At 38.9% G+C, this 22357-nt stretch overlaps 1 protein-coding gene across 4 annotated transcripts in view; it reads left to right on the top strand.

Annotated features, from left to right (window-relative positions):
* Positions 1-22357, top strand: part of LOC116259481 (sucrose transport protein SUT4) — a 41515-nt gene that overhangs the window by 4830 nt on the left and 14328 nt on the right. For all 4 annotated transcript variants that reach the window (XR_007574136.1, XM_031637323.2, XM_031637324.2 and 1 more), the window contains 12 exons: positions 666-731; positions 4542-4640; positions 4733-4797; positions 4869-4953; positions 12323-12356; positions 12466-12565; positions 12640-12715; positions 16527-16865; positions 17094-17237; positions 17383-17616; positions 17697-17760; positions 17863-17906. Coding sequence is in view for 3 of the 4 variants with exons in the window: in XM_031637323.2 (XP_031493183.1) it covers positions 666-731; positions 4542-4640; positions 4733-4797; positions 4869-4953; positions 12323-12356; positions 12466-12565; positions 12640-12715; positions 16527-16865; positions 17094-17237; positions 17383-17616; positions 17697-17760; positions 17863-17906 (1350 nt within the window). In the remaining variant the exon portion in view is untranslated. The remainder of the gene's footprint in view (positions 1-665; positions 732-4541; positions 4641-4732; positions 4798-4868; positions 4954-12322; positions 12357-12465; positions 12566-12639; positions 12716-16526; positions 16866-17093; positions 17238-17382; positions 17617-17696; positions 17761-17862; positions 17907-22357) is intronic.

The following is a 22357-nucleotide window of genomic DNA, read 5'->3' as shown; positions in this document are numbered from 1 at the left end:
TCTTCTTTTTGCCTTCTCAACAAGTTCAAATATTCAAATTTTTGTCGTTTCAGCTATCAATATTTAGAGAGAGAGAGAGAGCACATGTATGTAAATGCACATGAATGCTTAAATGTGCATGTTTATGTACTTGAATGTGCACTTAGTTTTTTGTGCAAAGTCAAACTGCATATTTGCTTGCCTTCTGGAGAAAGAGCAAGTAGAAACTAGAAATCCTCACTTTTTCATGAGTTTTGTATACCAATAGGTTGAGTTTATTACAACAGTGCAATTAATAGCCAATAACTTTTGGAGTACTTGTGGATACATTAATCTCAATGGAGCAGTAAATCGTTGTAGGTATACTTGTTTCATTTTTGGAAGTTTGTGAATATTTCTTCCAGAGTCTTGTGGAGAAATTGGTTTGCATTTTTTTTTTTCAATGATACGATCTTTCTTTTGTGTGATGTGTTTACCCATTCTCTCCAGTTGAATACTTTTTTGCATGTTTACTTACTTTTCTTCATAATTTTACTCTTATTTACTTGATTGATGCTGCTTTGTGGCTGTATGATATATCTCAGAACAGTTTGACATGCATACTATTTGAATCACTCTACATTATACTGTGTATGTTGCTCAGTCCTATGATATTGGTTTTGATCTTTTCATATTTACATATGTAGACACTTGGAATAGGGCATGCATTCTCTTCGTTCATCTGGCTTTGTGGACCCATTACAGGCCTTGTGGTAAGCCTAGATAGTCTCCTTTTACTTAACTTTGTGTTAATCTTGTTCATCTACTTTGAATTCATCCGAGTGTTATTATCCATGTTTTGTTTCCTCAGAAATCATTGCCTATCTTGTATTCCATTTTATTAGAAGTATGTGTTCAGCTGTGTAATCGCTTTTAGTTCTTACTAAAGCTGTTAGATTGATGATATTTCCTTTTCTTAATATTTATACATTCTTGCTGGACGCATTGAGGCCAGGCTTTGGGGAACGCATGAAGCAAGGTGTTGGAATCAAGTAATCTTCATGATTTATTAACCAAAACATGTAGCAAGGATAATGAAATCAAAACAGAGCAAGAACCAAGCTGCATAATTCAATCATTTCTGTAGAAAATATATTGTTATTTAATTCAACTTCTTCAAGACACCATAAACTTCCATCTGAGCATCTGCTGTCATTGTTTCACTATTATTCATCTTGCTACCACCAGAACCACCACTTGCATTGCCACCCACCCTTCTCAAAATCAAGCTACTAGTACCGTCACCCACCTATTCACCTCCTATTACCTCCCATAGCTCTTCCACTGCCATTCAGTTTCCAATATGATCGAGGGGGTGAGCTTACACCCAATGACTTTATAAAGTACCTCTAGATTAATGGAATAGGGAGAAGGGTGTTATGCCTGTGTACATCTCAATAGAAAGGAATTGCTGAGCAAAAATACAGTCATATTCTTGGAGTGAAATGAGTATATGATGCATCTTAGTGATCTTCCCATTCACCTATGAATGGGAACATTCCATACTGTAGTATATGTGATAAACAGGTTGCCATGGCATTTCTTGAGCATAAATCTTCGTATTACACCTTATTTGGCACTCACACCAACTATTATAACGTGTGTTCTTTGGGACTGTTTGTTATGTTAAGGTTAACAGGTCCCTGAGAAAGAAGTTTGAGGACAAAGCACTTGAGTGTAGGTTTCTTGGCTGTATTGATGAATATAAAGAATATAGGTGTTATGACTTTCTCAACAAATTTGTAAAGACAATCACAAAATATGGTGTTTGATGAGTTAAATTTTGGTCGATGCCTTGATGACAATTATGCTTCATCCCCAATTGTTGAAGTTTGCTATCCATGGTTGAGTGCAGAGATTTTTGCTAGTGTTGAGGAGAGTTGCTCTTTAAATCACTTCTTCCTCTTCTTCACATGCATTTGATGTTAGATGTTCCACACGTTCTTGACATACAGTTAAGTGATAGGTAAGTGATGACAATTTTTTCATGGACACCAATTGTTCTTGACTATGATAGATAAGGAGAATAAACTTGTCACCTTCCATCCCTATTAATTCTAGGGAGTAGATCAAAGATAGGGATGATGAGATGAAAGCGCTTCATGAATGTGTCACATGGGAGATTCTGCCTAGACTACTTGATAAAAATGTTGTAGGATACAAGTGGGTATACAAAATAAAATATAAACTAGATGAGATTGAAATGTGTTATTCATTGCATAGGAATTTACCCAGAAGACATGATAGGATCATGATGAAACCTTCAGTCTAGCTATAAGAATGAGGACCATTTGTGTCATTCTAACCCTTACTATTAAAAATGGATGGTTGCTTAGTCGACTTGATTTGAAGAATGAGTACTTGCGTGAAGATATAGAGAAGAAAGTTTATATGGAGCAACCCCCTGGATATACGGAAGGAGATTCAATAGGTTATATGTACAGATTAAATGGAACAACATATAGGCTGAAGCAAGCATCTCATTCATGGTTTAACAGTTTCTACTTTGAGATTCAACACCATGGTCTTGAGAGATCTCATTTGGACCTCTCCTTGTTTATCTTTTTGCGCTTTTTGGATGGAGGGAAAGGAATGGATGGAAAGGAAAGGAAATGAAAGAAAAGGGAATGATGAGGGAAATGAGAGAATGAAAAAAATGATTATAAAAGCTTGTTTGGATAGAAAGGAAAGGAACAAAAAATGATTAAACTGATGTTTGTTTAGAGTTTAGGCTACATAAAGGAAAGGAAAGGACAGAATTTAAGTTGGTTTACAATAATGCCCTAACACTCAAGAACTTATTATTCAAGTAAAAATATTTAAAGGTATTCTTAATTTGATTACATGGCCCAATTCAAGAGTGCCACATGTCTATTTTTTTTTAATTGTTAAATTTGGCTTAATTTTTTATTTTAATGAACACTAACCGAAACAAATACTCGATGTCACCATTCTACAAATCTACAACCATGCAACCAAATCAGATACTTGATGTCACCATGCAACCAAATAAAATTCTCGATGTCACCATCCTTAGCCTAGATCAAGAGGGGCTCTTGTTTTCGCTTACATATACATGCTCATGGACTGGTGCAGCAGGGTTGAGTTTCAGTCCACAACCTTAATACTTTTCGTAGACTCTTTTGTCCAAACATGGTGGTTTGAATCTCAAGTGATTAACTGCATGCAAGAAGGCACCTAGCATTGAGCCACCATTTTGTTAATTTGGTAATTTGGATGCTAGCAGATGGAGAATTATATACACTAGTGCACCCTCGCTGGATTGTATTTGTATGTTCCTTTGGATCCTTTGAAAAACTGACTTGACCAGTCCTGCAAATGAAACTATGCTAGAACCTAAGTTCCTAGGATAGCAAAAGTGCAATTATAAAAGGTCCGAAATTGTACAATTATTGTATAAGGCACATAGACAGTTAAGTAACTAAATGGTACCCAACTAGAAAATTCATGTCATGGGTTCTTTCCACTGCTTAATAATTTAGCATTCTTTTAAATTAGGAAAAAAAAGGAATTTTTAGAGGTTGATTGCTTTAAATAATGAAAAGAAATATTCATCATACAAGATCTAATTGTTAATGCTTCAATTTAAGTTAAAAGCTATACTAGATTGAAGAAAAAAACAATAGCTCCCCGTTATATCGTGCAAGACCTAATATATATATATTTATTGATACGACCACAGAGCAAAAAAACTTCAATCAACGTTACCCTAATCTCAATGTTAAAAGAGATTAGGGCTGGAGGTAAGAAAAATTACAATATCAGTCCAAATAAAATAAGATAATCTTTAAAAACCCACACTCTAACTTGTTAAGGATCAGTTGCTAGGTGCACTCAACCGATGCATCATAGGAGCCATGCGGAGATATATCATCTGTCAGCCTAGCTTGACCAAGTTGCAGATGGTGGTTGTGATTTTGTTTAACTGTTTCTTGTAGTGTCTCATGCATCTGGGTCTATTATTTTGAAATTAGTCATCTTGTGGACCTTTTGAAGGCATAAATGTTCAGAGACTTGAAAGCAAATTTTGCAATTACATAATTAAGAAGTAAGTCAACTATTTGATCAAAACTTTTAACATGTTAAGGATCAGTCACTAAATGCTTCTCAATCCATGCATCATGGGAGCCATGTGGAGATATGACATCCGTAAACCTAGTTTGATTAAGCTGCAGATGGTGGTTTTGCATTTGTTGAGCTGTTTCTCGTAGTATCTCATGCATCTTGGTCTTTTATTTTTCAAATTATTCATCTTGTGTACCTTTTGAAGGCACAAACATTCAGATACTTGAAAGTTGAAAGCAAATCTGATTCATAATTTTATGCTGTTATTTTTTCGTGTGAATTCATTATAAACAATTTTATTCATCTGCTAGTAGTCGTTTGTGCATGTTGCTACTTTTTTGACAATTTTTATGAATGAAGTGAATAGTTTCCATGGTTCACTTTGCATTTTATATCATTCCGATTGTCTTATCTCTTTCTTGGGATATACTGCTCAGGTTCAACCATGTGTTGGTATTTGGAGTGATAAATGCAGATCAAGATATGGTAGGAGACGTCCTTTTATTTTCCTTGGGTCTCTCATGATCTGTATAGCAGTGAGTAATTAAGAACTATGCCTTATGGTATTTTGCAAACCTTCATGTAAATCTTTTTCTCTTTATCAATGATAATATATCTTGGAAACTAGGTTATAATTATAGGATTCTCTGCGGATATTGGATATCTACTGGGTGATACTAAGGAGCATTGCAGGTAAAGATTCTCTTCAACAAATTTCCATTTTCTTGACCATTAAATTTTGACGAACTTTTAAACAAATGCAGCACTTATAGAGGCACTCGGACACGAGCTGCTATCATATTTATAATTGGATTTTGGATGCTGGACCTTGCTAATAATACTGTCCAAGTGAGTCATTGCCTCTATCTACATTTGAGACCTATTTGTTCTATCTGCTTCTACTGCTGTATGTTGTCATATATAACAAAAAGAAAATTGATGCACCATGGATTTTGCACTACATATATGCCGATGTAGCATGATGTTTACTGAAATGAAAGCTAGGGTTATGAGACTTCCTCTCTCCATGCACACACACTAGTCTCTGGGTGATGGGGGGAGTTTTTAATTTTTTGGGGATAGAGGAGGGGTTGACATATTTTTTCTCTCACGCAAACATACACATGATTGCTTGCTTATTCTATTTCTTTCTATTGCGTATATATTTGTCTATAACTCTATATACATAAAACAAATATAATTGTGCATATATTACAAACCTATCAACCTTATGCACCCCTTTGAGGTCATTCAGCAGCAGAGTCACTTTGTGAGTCTCATGAATCTGCTCCAAAGATTGGGGCTGGTTCATCAGACACTAGAACTATTATTCCATGATCCTGATCCAAACTTTGAGGCAAATTCATGGGACACTAACAAAGTGTCCTTGCTGCTAAACTACTCGTTTATGTCACACACCTTGTCGTGACTACACATCACACACTCACCTTCTTATAGAAAGGTACATAGTGTATATAGGGGTAGTATTTTGTAGGGTTGGTTTCCACCCATCATACACTCACCTTCTTATAGAAAGGTACATAGTGTATATAGGGGTAGTGTTTTGTAGGGTTGGTTTCCACCTTAATTGTCAAAATCCCAACTAGTCCGGCTAGTCGGTTATCGACCGACCTATGTTTGAAAGCAGCAACATGTTGGTTCAACTACATCAATAATCAGCAGTAATTGATTTGACAACTAGTTTCTGGTGGAAAGTGCAATTTACTCTCTCTCTCTCCCTCCCTCTCTATGTGGAGAGAGAGGGAGAGAGAGAGAGAGTAAATACCCGACCACTTGGATAAGAGACATAATATATGGAAGTCTGGCTTTTGCCTCTTACCCAAGTGGTCTGGAGGTCTGGTTTTTGCTTCTTGCCTAAGTGGTCTGGTGTTACTCACACACACACACACACGTACATTTGTAACGAGGATATTGTGTCCAAACAGGTACATAAATATGACCAGTAGTTGCCTGATCAGGGCCTCGATTTATTGAGAGCCAAAAGAATTCTCTCCCACTAGAAATGTGGTTCTACAACATGAGAGAATGAGGATCAAGCCTAGAAAAGGGTGGAATTCTAAAAATGCAGTTCTGATTGATAGGTAGCAATCAATACCAAAATTGGCTTGTGTTGACGGATCTTGGTGTATGGGTCCGGGTCTGGACCCGATCCAGTATGTCCTAGTTAGGGCATACTTATATGAAATCTTAAGAGAGAGAGTGTCTGGCGGCTAGTGGGCACCAGCTCCTCCTCATCCGTGGTTTTTTCCCTCTTGTTGAGGGTTTTTCCACGTTACATCGTGTTCCTCGTTTTTCTTTTCTCAGTGTTCGTGTTTCTACATGGTATCAGAGCCAGCGGATTTGGGACTTTTTTGGTGATCGTGAAGATTTCTCTCTCACCACCACCGCTGCTGTCCCTGCCGCCGCTGCTGCCACTACCGCCGCCGCCACTTCCGCCAACGGTGTTTTTTTTTCTGCTGCGTCGCTTGAGGACGCTGCTGTCGCTGCCGCCCCCCGCCTGTTCTTGGTTCGTCGCTCGTGCTAGTGGTCCAGCGCCGCCCGACTTGCTCCCTGCCGTCGCCCTTTGCGCCGTCGATATCACCGCCCGACCTGCCCCCTGCTCCACCTGACCAGCAACGTCTTCCGCCGCCCGACCTGCTTCCTGTCGTCGCCTTCTGGGTCTGCCCTGCTCCCGTTGGTGCCCTCTGTTGCCACCGGTGCTCCTTTTATTTTACCACCGCCCGTGCCCTTTGCCAGACTGGTCTGTGATTATGGCAGCTTCTTCTTCGTCGACCGTCAACACTAATCAAACTGAAATCGGGGCTTTTACAACTGAGAATGTTCCTGTTCAGGTCACTACTCTTCGCCTTACAGAGGATAACTATTTCCCGTGGTCGGCCGCTATGACTATGAGGATTGCTGGCCGCGGTCGGATTGCCTATATCGATGGAAGGAACCCTGAACCGGCAAAGACAAGTGGTGTGTGAGACACTTGTTTCTTGAGGATAATCAAGTGAAAACTTGGATTGTCAACTCCGTTTTCGCTGATATTCAACCCCTTATTCTTCGGAAGAAGACTGCAAGAGACATGTGGGTGATTTTAGAGCAAATGTATGGCCAGAAGAAAACTGCTATTCGAACTTACCAAATAATGAAGACTATCTATGGACTTCGACGAGGGAACTCATCTGTCGCAGATTACTATGGGGCTTTGAAAGCCAAGTGGGAAGAGCTTGACTATCATTCTGATGTTCCTTGGCATTGTCCCCTGGATCAAGCACTGTATGTAGCTAAGGAATGAGAAAACAGGGTGTTCCTCTTTTTAGCTGGTTCTAAATGATGAGTTTGAAGGTGTTAGAAGCCAGATTCTGAATTCAGGAGAGGTGTCCAGTATTGAAGATGTGTACTCTTGTATTGAAGCTGAAGAACAGAGAAGGCTGGTTACAACTGAGGGAAAGAGAGATCTCATGCCCTATCATGAGAGATCCGCTCTTGTGAGTCGTGGCCTTGGAGGCACTACTAGATCTCTTCGTAGATGCACCCACTGCAAGAAGACTGGTCATACTGTGGATTTCTGTTGGGATCTTCATCCAGAGAAGAAAGGGAATAAAGGGAGGTCCTCTATTGGGAAGACGCCGGTGTCTGAGGTGCCCAAATCTAGTGGAGAAACACTCTCCATTTCTGCTGACCAGATTCGTGAACTGAGGGCTTACTTGGGTCGGATCGATGTCAACCAGGTCGAGACATCAAATGAGACAAAGGCTAATCATGCTCTTGCAGTTGTTGGCGATACAGGTAACTCTTCTGTGGGGGAATGGATTGTGGATAGTGGTGTTACTCACCACATGAGAGGTAATCCTAAATTGTTTCATGAGTATAAGTTGTCCTCGGGAAGGGAACGAGTTTCTCTCGCAGATGGTTCCTCTATCTCTGTGGCAGGAGAAGGGACTCTGTCCTTATTGGACAAATTTCATGTGCGGGGAGCATTACATGTTCCCCAGTTTCCCTTAAATCTCTTGTCAGTTAGTAAACTTACTAAAGAGCTGAATTGTGAACTCATTTTTTCTGCAAATCGTTGTGTTTTGCAGGACTTCGTGATAGGGAAGAGGATTGGGATTGGTTTGGCGTCTGATGACCTATATCGTCTTCCCATATGTGTGGCCACGGCTCTTATGACAGTGATCAACAAGACAGAAAAGCGAAGAGAAGATTGTCTTCAGTCCTTCCTGTACTGGTATGAACGCTTTGGGCATTTACCTTTTGGGATTTTGAAACAGTTGTTTCCCGATTTGTGTTCCTCTCTGAATTTGTCTTTGATTTCCTGTGATGTTTATCAGTTTGCCAAACATGTGAGGGCTTCGTACCCTATTTCTACTAGTTATGTTAATGAAGCTTTTTCCTTGGTTCACTCGGATGTGTGGGGGCCTTCGGGAATTCATACCCGTCAAGGTTTTCAATATTTTATAACTTTTATTGATGACTTCTCTCGGACCACCTTTGTGTACTTGTTAAAAGATCGCAGTGAGGTACTTCATGTCATAGAGACCTTCATTCTTCTTGTGCACACTCAATATGGTGGAACTATTAAAACCTTCTGGTCTGATAATGCCCGTGAGTATATGTGTCAGTCTGTTGAGTATTTTCTTCAAAAAAGGGGGATTGTTCATGAGACGTCCTGTAGTTATACTCCCCCACAAAATGGGGTGGCTGAAAGGAAAAATCGCTAGCTCCTTAATGTCACCAGGGCCCTTCTGCTTCAGAGAAATCTTCCCAAACACTATTGGGGTGATACAGTTCTTACTAGTGCGTATCTCATCAACTGTATGCCCAGTCGTGTGCTGCATGGTCGGACTCCCCATTCGTTACTTCCCGGAAGTTGTCAATCGTTTCTCCTCCCTCCTCGTGTTTTCGGCTATGTGTGTTTTGTTCATAATCATAGTTCCAATGTTAAGAAATTTGATCCCCGGTCTATCAAAGGTGTCTTTGTTGGGTATTCTCCTACTCAAAAAGGATACAGATGTCTTGATCCCACCACTGGTCGAGTTTATGTTACAAGGGATGTAACCTTCTTGGAACATGCCTCTTACTTTGGTGAGAATCCTCTTCAGGGGCAGAAGTCTGTGGTTAGGGAAGAGTATTCTCAGAGTCAGGAGATTCAATTTACAGAATTTTTGGACTACAGGAAATCAGAACCTCTCACAGTTGTTGATGTGCCTGAGAAGGAGGAAGGGTGTACCACCGAAACCGAGAAAGAAGGTCATCGTTTGTTTGGACAGGTCTACTCGAGACGGGGTGTTCGGACAGAGGAGGTAACTTGTGGTACAAGGTCTACTTCCAATCCCAATGCTATTTCTTCCCTGGATGAACCAAGTCCTACCTTGAAGATTCAAGATGGGGTTGAAAAAGAAAATGAAGAACTTCACATTGCCCTGAGAAAGGGTGTCAGGTCATGTACTCAACACCCGATTGGTAACTTTGTATCTTATTCTAGACTTAGCAAGGATTACAAGTGTTTTGTGTCTTCTCTTTCTTTGTCTGTGATTCCCAGGACTGTTGCTGAAGCTCAAAGTGATTCCAAGTGGGCTAATGCTATGGAAGAAGAAATGGAAGCCTTGAGAAGAAACATGACATGGGAAGTTGTGAAGATTCCTGAGGCGGCTCACTTGGTTGGATCCAAATGGGTGTATACCATCAAGTACAAATCAGATGGAAGTGTTGAAAGATATAAAGCTCGTCTTGTGGCCAAGGGGTTTAGCAAAAAATATGAGATTGATTACTTGGAGACCTTTGCTCCTGTTGCGAAAATGAAGACTGTTAGAGTTGTTATATCCCTAGCTGTGATGAAGGAGTGGAGGATGTACCAACTTGATGTTAAGAATGTCTTCCTCAATGGTGATCTCTAAGAAGAAGTGTATATGCGGATGCCTCCACGATATGAAGAACCAGAGAAATGCTATAAGCTGAAAAAGGTCTTATATGGCCTCAAGTAGTCGCCCAGAGCATGGTTCGAACGACTGAGACAAGTGATGCAACATCATGGGTACAATCAAGGGAACGGAGACCACACTTTATTTGTGAAGAAAAAGGAGGGCAGGGTCACTCTTTTACTTGTCTATGTGGATGATATGATTGTCACAGGAAATGATGAGGAGGAGATCACCAAGTTAAAAGGGTTACTTGCTTTGGAATTTGATCTCAAGGATCTGGGCAAGTTGTGGTATTTTCTTGGTATTGAGATTGCTAGATCTAGTACTGGCCTTGTGCTAAACCAAAGGAAATATACATTAGATCTGTTGGAAGAGACAGATAAATTGGGGTGTAGACATGCTTCTATCCCACTTGACACTGGACACAAGTTGAGTCTTAGAGATGGAGAGCTGCTCTGTGAAGAAGCTAAGGGAAGATATCAACGTCTGGTTGGGAAGTTGATTTATCTTACCCTCACGAGACCAGATATCACTTTTGCAGTGAATGTATTGAGTCAATTCATGCATGCACCTACTGATGCACATCTGAAGGTTGTGGACAGAATATTATGTTACTTGAAGAGAAATCCTGGCAAGGGACTCTTGTATGTGAAACAAGAGACTGTAGAGATCGAGGAGCATTCTGATGCAGACTGGGCAGGTTATGCTGATACCAGACGGTCTACTACAGGGTACTGTGTCTACTTGGGGGGGAACCTTGTCGTATGGAGGAGCAAGAGACAGGATGTATGTTCTCGATCTAGTGCAGAGGCAGAGTACAGAGCTATTGCTATGGGAGTGTCAGAGTTACTATGGCTGAAAATATTGCTGACTGATATCGGAATAGAGGTTGAAGGACCAATGAAGATGTACTGTGACAACAAGTTTGCGATCAACTTAGCCAACAACCCTGTTCTACACGACAGAACAAAGCATGTTGAGATTGATCGTCACTTCATTCGTGAAAGGATTGATGCTAAAGAGTTGATCTTACCTTACATGAAGTCTGAAGACCAAACCGCTGATGTTCTGACGAAAGCTCTATCTTCAACTTCATTCGAGAGAAATGTATCCAAGTTGGGCATGTTTGATATGTACGCCCAACTTGAGGGGGAGTGTTGCCGGATCTTGGTGTATGGGTCTGGGTCTGGACCCGATCCAGTATGTCCTAGTTAGGGCATACTTATATCATTGTAAACCCTAATCTTTAAGGTTAATGAAATCTTAAGAGAGAGAGTGTCTGGCGGCTAGTGGGCACCAGCTCCTCCTCATCCATGGTTTTTTCCCTCTTGTTGAGGGTTTTTCCACGTTACATCGTGTTCCTTGTTTTTCTTTTCTCAGTGTTCGTGTTTCTACAGCTTGCTTTGCCACTTGGGAAAAAATGATGTGTGAGAATTATGAGTTAACTCTGTTATGACTTATGAAGTTTTGGCAATATCTGTCAAGTTCTTCAAATTTAATGATGTGGTTAGTGTTATAAGAATCAAGAGTTAACATTGCTTGGCTTGAAAGACATATGCCAGTCTAAGTCACATGGATACTAGGGGTATCAGTATGGGTATGAGGTTACTGGTACAGTCACAGCAATTTTCAAATATTGGACATAGTGATACGACAAAGTATATATACATATATGTATATATATGTATGCAAAATTCCACAAAAAATATGCACAATTCCACAAGAAAGATAGAGAACACCACAAAAAGATGCAAGGTTCCACCAAAAAAATGCAAAATTCCAAAAAACCCGGCTAAATTTCATGAAAATACCCAAAAATCAAAACATCTATGTCCAAGCGGGTCGTCGTACCCATGTCGGCGTGATGCCGTGTCGACATGGGTACAGCATCCTTCCAGCCATCTCTGTGTTACTTAGATGCCGGTTTTTATAAGGATATGAACATTAACAGCCTACAATTTTTATCAATGTACCATCAGAAACATTTTTTTCATCAAAAACACATGGTTCAAGTTGTTATTGTTAATAAGTCAACTATGATGCATATATGGTGTTATGTTTGGAAAAAACATTTCGAAATTTCATATTTTTCAGCAGCCTTACTTGGTTACTGCATTTAGTAGGTTGGTATGCATACACTCTCACACACAAAAAGCATACTTGCATGCATAAACATATCTGTGCTATCACCTACGTGAAGTAGCTGAAAATCATAAGTCCCATCCATTCTAGGTTGGTATATTTTCCAATTATTTCTGGTCTATGATGTCATGTTTGTGCTGTTGTTGTAGGGCCCAGCACGTGCTCTGCTAGCTGATCTCTCAGGTGATTTGAAGCTCTAACTAGCAACTCAGAGAGTTCCAACAATTTTTCCACATTCATTGTGTTGTTCATGATATGAAGGTATACTGAACTGTGTTTTTTGCTTTTCTAGGTCCAGATCAACGACATTTAGCAAATGCAATATTTTGCTCATGGATGGCAGCTGGAAATATTCTTGGTTATTCTTCTGGAGCTAGTGGAAATTGGCACAGGTGGTGTAGTTAGAGTATTGATGTTATTCTGAACGTCTGAACATTTTAACTCGTTAGAAAATTCTTATTTATAGGTGGTTCCCTTTCCTAACAACTAAGGCATGTTGTGAAGCATGTGGCAATCTGAAAGCAGCCTTTCTTGTAGCTGTGGTGAGAATTTTACTGCCATTGCTTAATTATATTGCTATCTTGTTAGTGTCGTTGTTTGCCTTTCATAGTATGATATATACCACATCTCATATTCAAAACTGCCTCTACTTAATACTGGTGCCTTTGTGGTGTGTTGCAATCAGCACCCCATCTTTTTTGTTCAAATTGTAGGCTAGTTTGAAATGTGGAAGAGTATGAAATTGTCTTTTCTGCCTCTTTTCTCTGCTCCAGAGGTGTCAACAACCTCTTGCCTCCACCATTTTACCTTCATAAAGTTTCAATGCTTGTGGTTCACCTTTTTTTTGTCCTTTTACCTGCATGAAGTTCCTATTGCTCCATAGCTCACCAATAAGCCTGTATGTTAACCTCAAATTTTTTTTTTTTGGTGGGGTGGGGTTGGTGGGGTGAGGCCGTGAGGGGGCATGGGTTATCAATGTTTGACACTGCAAAGACGGTCACAAATAGGCTTGTTGCAGCCTGCAGGTAAGATAGAGATGATTCAAATGTGAGAAAATGATTTGCAGTGGCTTGGAAATTGAAATATGATTTGAGATGTAAAATAAGCCATTAGACTGGGATTGGATTGGATTTGCTTCATGCTGACTAAACAAGTCCAAACCTGAATGTAATGTTCTGAACAGTATATCGTGGAACCCCGTCCCAAGATTGAGCAGTTCCACTACCCAAAACTGGAGTTAAACATGATAGAACACACCTACATGAGTATGAGCAAATGAAAATTACTTTTGTAGCATTCTTTTTTAGTTCATTAGCACACACACACACACGCACACACACACACATATATATATACACACATATAACTAGCTATATAAGTATACACACACAGTCACTAAGGTGTGAATACGAGCTATACAAAGGTATGCATGCTAATGAACTAATAAAGAATGCTACAAAAGTAAATTTCATTTGCTCATACTCATGTAGGTGTATATTATTGTCACAACAGAATTTGTACTGTCCATGATTCTGCTCTTTACCAATTCTGTATTAAGAATGTAAGATTCAGGTATGTACTTATATATGTACATATCTGAACTAAATTTCATTCTCAATCTCATAGTTCTGTCATCCAACCATTGATTTCATAACAAAAAGAATGACTGTTCCATGTAATCATATGAAGATTGATATTTATAACATCCTGGAATCGGCATTTGGACCACAAGTCAGTCTTATTACTAGCAGCATGTATCTAACTGGGTTTGATTTCATGCATGTCAGACAAGTGGGTCTCAATTAGGTCCTTCTCTTTGTATAGGAACAAAGAACTTATGCATGAGACTTCATTACTAAAATAAATGTTTAGTTTCTTTCTCTCAGCCACTGCACCTAACATAAATTCTTCATATTCATGGCTACAAATTTTATGAAACACAACATTTCTGAACACAATACATAGATCTTGATCTGTCAGCCCTATTATGTTGGCTTTAAAGATCATGAGGCTATTAAGGAGTTCTGCCCTTTTGTGGAACAAAACTTGAAGCAGATTGTTAGGAGAGCAGAACATAATAAATGTGACAAGACATCTATGAAATTACTATAGTTGATATACCCACAAGAAAAAAAAAAAGAAAAACATTACCATCTACAAATGTGACTACCCTAATCAGATTGGGTTCCATTTGGTGTTGCTGGTCAGTATATCCATGGAGAGAACAGATTTCCAGTTTTTCATTTCATTAATGTTGGCTACAGATTTGATTACACTAATCAGTTCCTACTTTCTACCTTATTGTGGCACCCACATGTTTCTGTAGTTTACTCTTGTTTAACCAGAGATAAATCACAACTAATTCATGAGGAATTGTTTCTTCAGTAACCCTAACTTCAAGTTTTTTTTATACATGTCATACATTGTTGTGAATCATCAATCGTAAACTTCTTGTATATGTGCATGATATCTAAGAATATCTTGATCACCTATTATTTTCGAGAGAAACTTGCGGGCATAACCAGCTTGGTACAACATGATTTGGTGCATTACAGTTATTTTCAATATAACGCTTTTATGAACAGCATTATCCATGTTTAAATGTTCCATATGATTGTCCATGTATCCCTGAATATATATATGAATAGCATTATCTCTTCTCCAATATGTCCATAACATTGTCCATGTGTTCCTGAAGATATATATATACATGCACACACACTCTCTCTCTCTTATACACATGCATCTAACACATCCATGCATTTATAAATTTTTGCGTACATAATCATACAACAGATCATACGTGCACTGTGTGCTCCTCTTCTGTTCAAAAATGTAGACTGCCAATCATTCCAATACAGTTTTCTAACTTTTAATAATGCTTTGCAATTGAAACAAAAACGAATATGGATTTAACATAAATCAGGAATTTTACTTCCCTACCACCTACCAGTCATGTTTACCACATAGTCTTTTAAAGCTCTGTTTGAGATGTTCTCATATCAACACATAGTCTTTTAAAGTTCTGAAAACTTGCAAGCTGCCCACCTTGTATGATCATGATCTGATGCAACTTATCATTTTCAACACAATCATCTCATACCAAAGATTCTTAACTCTATGTGCAACTATTTTTGTTTCTCCCACTACATAAGTATCTGTATTCATTTAATGTAGACACATGTATCTATATGTATTAGCATTCATATAAACACACCCCATAGATACTAGAACTACATGTAGCACCTAGATTTGAATATTTCCATACCTGAAAAATATAGGGTCTGCTTAATTCAGTCCACTTGCGGATCTGTATACTTCCAAGTTCCAGCACAGTTCGCCAACACCCTAGTTTATGATAGTTGATGCAGTAGCTCTCTCTACGCCCTTGCAACATAATATATATATATATATATATATATATATATATATATATATATATATATATATATATATATACATACATACATACAATCAGGTTATAATATACTCATTTGAAACTACAGAGATGTTCATATATAGGCTTATTTATGTTTTTAGATACTTATCCTATGAATAGAGGCAGTCCTCGTTGACTAGAACTGATCAGCTCCTTCTTCTTTCTTGCACTACTAACACATGTTCATATACTTCCAAATTACATGGTCTTTGCACATAACTACACACACACACACACATATATATATATATGTGTGTGTGTGGTTGCCAACAAAGCTGAGTACAGTACTTTCCTGAACAGAAATGGCCTTGAGCCTGACTAGCAGCTCCTCTAGTTTCTTTTCTCTCACACTTCGTGGCTGAGAGCCTGAGACAATAAAAAAACAACTCAGTTATCACCAACTTAGACTCCAACCAGGGTTCAACAAGAAAATGGAGGGTATCTCCTTCTCTCTGAATTTTTTTGCTGCTGGAGTCTTCCCCACTATGGTTGTGGCAAATAGGAGGCTAAAATGCTGTCTACTCAAGCTAAATAAGCTCTCTTTAATGGCCCCAAGACTGCCATCCGAATTTGCTGCTACTCAAAAAAGGGAGCGACCCTCTCGTTTCTCCCACTCCTATTTAATGTCACATTTAATCTTTCTAGCAGTCCTAAAATTCTACTCATCCACTTCCCTGATCACTGTTACAGCTACTTCATTATGACTGATTTAATAATTAGTTTGACTGGTCCCAATATTTCATATAAATAGATAAACAAATAAATATATGCTTATATATATATATATATATATATATAAATAAACTGCCTCTTTAATGTCATTTTTATTACATAAATACTAAGTTCAGATACTGGATCCCTCTCAAATGATTTTACAAGTTTAATTGTTAGGGCTGTTCCCCATGTTTTTGCAGGTATTTTTAATTTTTTGCACCATTGTGACCCTCTATTCAGCTAAAGAGATCCCATTACATGGAACTGCATCATCAACATCGTTCGATTCTGCTCCACTGTTAAATAGCAGACATTCAATATCAAATGATGGTAACGGGAAGTTGGATGAGAATTGTTTGTCTGAGGCAAGCAAGTGGACTTCAACTATTTCTGGGAATTCAGTACCTTTGGAAGCCAAAATGGATGAGAAGGAAGCCTTTCTTGATGGACCTGGAGCTGTTCTGATCAATTTTCTTACAAGTTTGAGGCGTTTGCCATCTACCATGCATCCTGTACTTATTGTTATGGCACTTAGTTGGGTATGTCTCAAATCATGTGTTCTCTTCTTGCAATGTTGGATGCCTATTTCCATACGCACTTTAGTATAATCCTCTGTTCTTGTTCTAAAATACTTTTGCATCTGGATAATGAGGTCAACTATTTTTCTGTTACTGGTATTGTTTCTATTTTTGTTTGCCATTCGTTTCTTGTATTTGACCCTACTTGGAATCTGAAGTTTGTGACTACTGAATTTATTCTGTATTCAGTTATCATGGTTCCCATTCTTCCTTTTTGATACGGACTGGATGGGACGTGAAGTTTATCATGGTGATCCAAAAGGGCATCCTTCTGAAGTCAAAGCTTATGATAAAGGTGTCAGAGAAGGTGCATTTGGTTTGCTATTGAATTCAGTAAGAACGCAAAATTGTGCAATTACTTACTATTTCTAGATGGAGGATGGACTAGTGAAAATTAACTGTCTTCATAACTATGTGGTTCCAGTTTACTGCATTTGTTGTTTACTAAAATCAAAACATATCTTGTTGACATGTCCAGGTTGTTCTGGGGATCAGTTCACTTCTTATAGAACCAATGTGTAAACGTCTAGGTGCAAAGCTTGTATGGGTGATGAGCAATTTTATTGTATTTATCTGCATGTTAGCAACGGCAGTTATAAGTTTGCTGTCCATCAGGGAGTACTCCAATAGAATCGAGCACATACTTGGTGATAATTCAAAAGTCAAGGCTGCTGCTCTATTTGTGTTTGCACTACTTGGATTCCCGCTTGCTGTAAGTTCTGATTGTTATTGTGTTAAGCTATTCAATGCTTTCTATTATTTTCCCATCTTATTTTTGTCTACATTATACAGATTACTTTCAGCGTCCCTTTTTCCATAACTGCAGTGCTGACTGCTGATACTGGTGGTGGCCAAGGTTTGCATTATATAAATATAGATGGGAGAACTCTTACTCTGAGGTTGGTTGTTTGATAATTTTATGAAATTGAAACTAAATATATTTTCAATCAACTTGCAGGCTTGGCTACAGGTGTATTAAACCTTGCTATTGTCATTCCTCAGGTGAAATTCCTATCTTACATGTCTGTGATGTTACAAGTTCATTACGTGTTCAATCTTGAATGAGATAAAAATATGATGAGTGAAGATATTGTGTGAGATGTTCTGCATTCATATTCATATTCTCAATGCTGTATAGAATTAGATAGTTTGCTACACCAAAAGCACTTCAAGTTTGAAAGGGAAAATACTTTAAGAATCACAGTACAAGAGTCGTAAATCTCATAAAGGCTCCCACAATGTGCACAAAGTACAGGACCATGCATTGAAATGAAAAAAAATAGTGTAGGTACACTGCATGAATGAAGCATACAAGAGGGTAACATCCCCCATGTATGCAGGTGAGGACACAAGGAGCTTCTTGTTAGTTCTGAAATGGCCAAAATGAAAAGCTGGAAAACCAAATAATAGACAAATACAAAAGAAAAAGAAAATAATAAAGCAATGCACAAACCATATACGGTATCAATCAATACATACCTTTGAATACAAATACAATTTCACACCCTCTCTCACGATAACATATGTTATGAAATATGCAGCAGGGTAAGGTTGATCACCTAGGTGGGGTTGAAGTGAGTGTTGCTTTTAATGACTAGATTGTCACCTAAGCATTGTGAGCCTTTTGTTTTAAAAGCCTGGTTTTCACCCTTTTTGAAAAAGAAAAATAGTATAATGACTAGGTTGTAAAGAAAAGCAAAAATGATGAGATTTACAAAACCTAGTATGATAATTATAAGTGTAGAAACAAAAAAAAGAGAAGAATAGGATGTAACGGGGAAAAACCCTCAACGCGAGGGAAAAAACCACAGGTGAAGAGGACTGGTGCCCACTAGCAGTCAGACACTCTCTCTCTTAGATTCTCATTCACACATAGAAATTAGGGATTACACAGGTTAAGTAGGGCCATAACTTGATGACGGATCTGGATCGGGTCCAGATCCGACTCGGACAGGTAACCCATTTGCAACATATGTCAACACTCCTCCTCAAGTTGGGTATACATATCAAACATGCCCAACTTGGATACATTTCTCTCAAACTGAGTCGAAGATAAGGCTTTAGTCAGAACATCAGCAGTTTGGTCTTCAGACTTCATATATGGTAGAATCAATTCTCTAGCATCAATTCTCTTCCGGATGAAATGACGGTCAATCTCAACATGTTTTGTTCGATCATGTAACACAGGGTTGTTGGTCAGATTGATTGCTAACTTGTTATCACAGTATATCTTCATAAGTCCTTTAGTCTCTATTCCAATATCATTCAACACTACTTTCAGTTATAGTAATTCTGACACTCCCATAGCAACAACACTATATTCAGCCTCTGCACTCAAGCGGGAACAAACATCCTGTCTCTTGCTCCTCCATACTATGAGATTCCCCCCCCCCCAAAGTAGATACAGTACCCTGAGGTTGATCTCCTAGTATCCACACAGTCTGCCCAGTCTGCATCCGAATACCCTTCAACCTCGAAAGGTCCTTGTTTCACATATGGGAGCCCCTTGCCTGGATTCCTTTTCAAGTAACACAAGATCCTGTCAACCACTTTCATGTGAGCATCAGTTGGAGCATGCATGAACTGACTCATCACGTTCACAGCAAAGGTAATATCAGATCTAGTCAGAGTGAAATAGATCAATCTTCCAACCAGACATTGATACCTCCCCTTAGCCTCTTCACAAAGAGCTTCTCCATCCCTAATACTGAGCTTGTGTCCAGCATCCAGAGGAGTAGAGGCAGGTTTACACCCTAGTTTTCCTGTCTCCTTTAGTAAATCCAAAGTATACTTCCGTTATTCAGCACAAGGGTCGTACCTGACCTAGCAATTTTAATACCAAGAAAATACCTTAGTTTGCCAAGGTCCTTGAGATCAAACTCGACAGCCAATGACTCCTTTAATTTTGTGATTTCATCTTCATCATCACCTGTAAGTGTAACAATCATATCATCAACATAGACTAACAAAAGAGTAACCTTACCCTCCTTCCTCTTCACAAATAGAGTATGATCTTCATTTCCTTGATTGTAGCCATGTTGTCTCATTACAAGTCTACGACGTTCAAACCATGCTCAGAGAGATTGCTTGAGCCCATATAAAGTTTTCTTCAGTTTACAGCATTTTTTCGGTTCCTCATATCTTGGGGGCATACACATATACACCTCCTCTTCAAGGTCTCCATTGAGAAAGCATTCTTAATGTCAAGTTGGTACATCTTCCACTCCCTCATCACAGCCAAAGAAATAATAACTCTAACTATCTTCATCTTTGCAACAGGAGCAAGAGTCTCCAAATAGTCAATCTCATACTAACTAAACCCCTTGGCAACAAGGCGAGCTTTGCACCTCTCAACAAAAATGTTGTAGACCCACTTGGATCCAACCAAATGAGCCACTTCAGTGATCTTTACAACTTCCCATGTCTTATTTCTGCTCAAGGCTTCCATCTCTTATTGCATTGCATGAGTCCACTTGGGATCACTTTGAGCCTCAGTAACAGTCCTGTGAATCACAACCAAAGAAAGAGATGATACAAAATATTTGTAATCCTTGCTCAGTCTAAAATATGATACAAAGTTACCAATAGGGTGTTGAGTACATGACATGACACCATTTCTCAGGGCAATGAGAAGCTCTTCATTTGCAGCTTCAGTTTGAATCTCCCGAGCATGACTTGGGTCATCCAGGGAAGAAATAACATTGGGATTGGGAGTAGAATTCTCACCATCAGTCACCTCATCTGTACGTACTCTTCGGCTAGAGTAAACCTGCCCAAACAAGTGATTACGTTCCTCCTCAGTTCCAGTAGAGCACCCTTCATCTCTCTCATGCTCAATCACATTTACAACTCTTTGATTTTCTTCCCGTTTGTATTCCATAAAATCTGTGAATTGAACTTGATTCTGAGAATACTCTTCCTTTGACATACCTGAAGAGGATTCTCTCCAAAGTAAGAAACATGTTCCAAGAAGGTGACATCCTTGGTAACATAAACCCGACCAGTGGTAGGATCAAGGCACTTATACCCCTTTTGAGTAGGAGAATACCCAACAAAAACACCTTTAATTGACCTTGGATCAAGTTTTTTAACATGAGGACTGTGATAATGAATAAAGCAAACACATCCAAAGATACGAGGTGGGAGGAGAAAGGGTTGACGACTCTCTGGAAGCATGATGGGAAGTTCGCCCATTTAGTACACAACTATGCATATGATTGATCAGATATGCACTAGTGAGAACAGCATCATCCCAATATTGTTTTGGAAGATTGCTTTGAAACAAGAGGGCCCTGGTGACATTAAGTAACTGACGGTTTTTCCTCTCAGCTACCCCATCTTGTGGAGGGGTATAACTACAGGACGTCTCATGAACAATCCCCCTTTTTCGAAAGAAATCTTCTACAGATTGACACACATACTCATGAGCATTATCAAATTGGAAGGTCTTAACAGAGTCGCCATATTGGGTCTTCACAAGAAGAATGAAGGTCTCTATGACATGAGGCACTTCGCTACGGTCTTTCAGCAAGTATACAAACATACTCCTTGAGAAATCATCTATAAATGTTATAAAGTATTGAAAACATTGATGGATATGAATGAATTCCCGAAGGCCCCCACACATCAGAATGAATAAACTTCATTGGCACGACTAGTGGAAATAGGGTATAAAGCTCTAACATGTTTAGCAAGTTGATATTCATCACAAGATATCATAGACATGTCCAAACTAGAACATCAATCAGGAAAAAACTGTTTCAAAATTCCAAAAGGAAGATGTCCAAAGCGTCCATGCCAATACAAAAACAACTGAAGACAATCCTTTCTACTCTCCGTCCTTCCTCATTTTGGTTGATATTGACTTTAGACAACGCTGTCATTAGAATCTGCTGCACATCAGGGGAAATGCTCGATGCCGCAGTCGTGTTCGAAACAGATGACCTTGCTGCCTTATTGTCACACCTGACCTGTTTTCCCTTGTTCTGTGGGTTATGCCAACATTTTGACTTCACATGACCTCTCTTATTGCAATAAAAACAAGTAGATATCCTTTGTGGCACATTTGCCTGTGCATTTGTGTTAGGTGTAGGAAGGATACCTCTCCCCCTGCCAGTGAGTTCCAAACTCTTGGACAACTTCCTTATAAAGCATGGGTCCCAGTGACCAATACATTGTGACCGCCAGAATGAACTAATTCATGTCGCTGTACACGACTCGCTTCATGCTGAATCAATTTTGCTTTCAAGACTTCAAAAGAGGGAAGAACAGACTATACCTCTAAAGCAGTGCAGAAAACATCAAATTCTGGCCCCAATCCACTCAAAGCTTGTTGTACCTTGTCCTTGTCACTGACTGGATGCCCTATGATGACAAGCTGGTCGCTGACATTTTTTATCTCATGTATATATTCCAAGACTGAATGTGTGCTTCGCTTGATATCCTGAAATTGC

Source organism: Nymphaea colorata, chromosome 8 (genome assembly GCF_008831285.2).
Source record: "Nymphaea colorata isolate Beijing-Zhang1983 chromosome 8, ASM883128v2, whole genome shotgun sequence".
Taxonomy (NCBI): domain Eukaryota; kingdom Viridiplantae; phylum Streptophyta; class Magnoliopsida; order Nymphaeales; family Nymphaeaceae; genus Nymphaea; species Nymphaea colorata.
The sequence above is the reverse complement of the archived record's forward strand: the minus strand, read 5'-3'. Positions and strand labels throughout refer to the sequence as shown.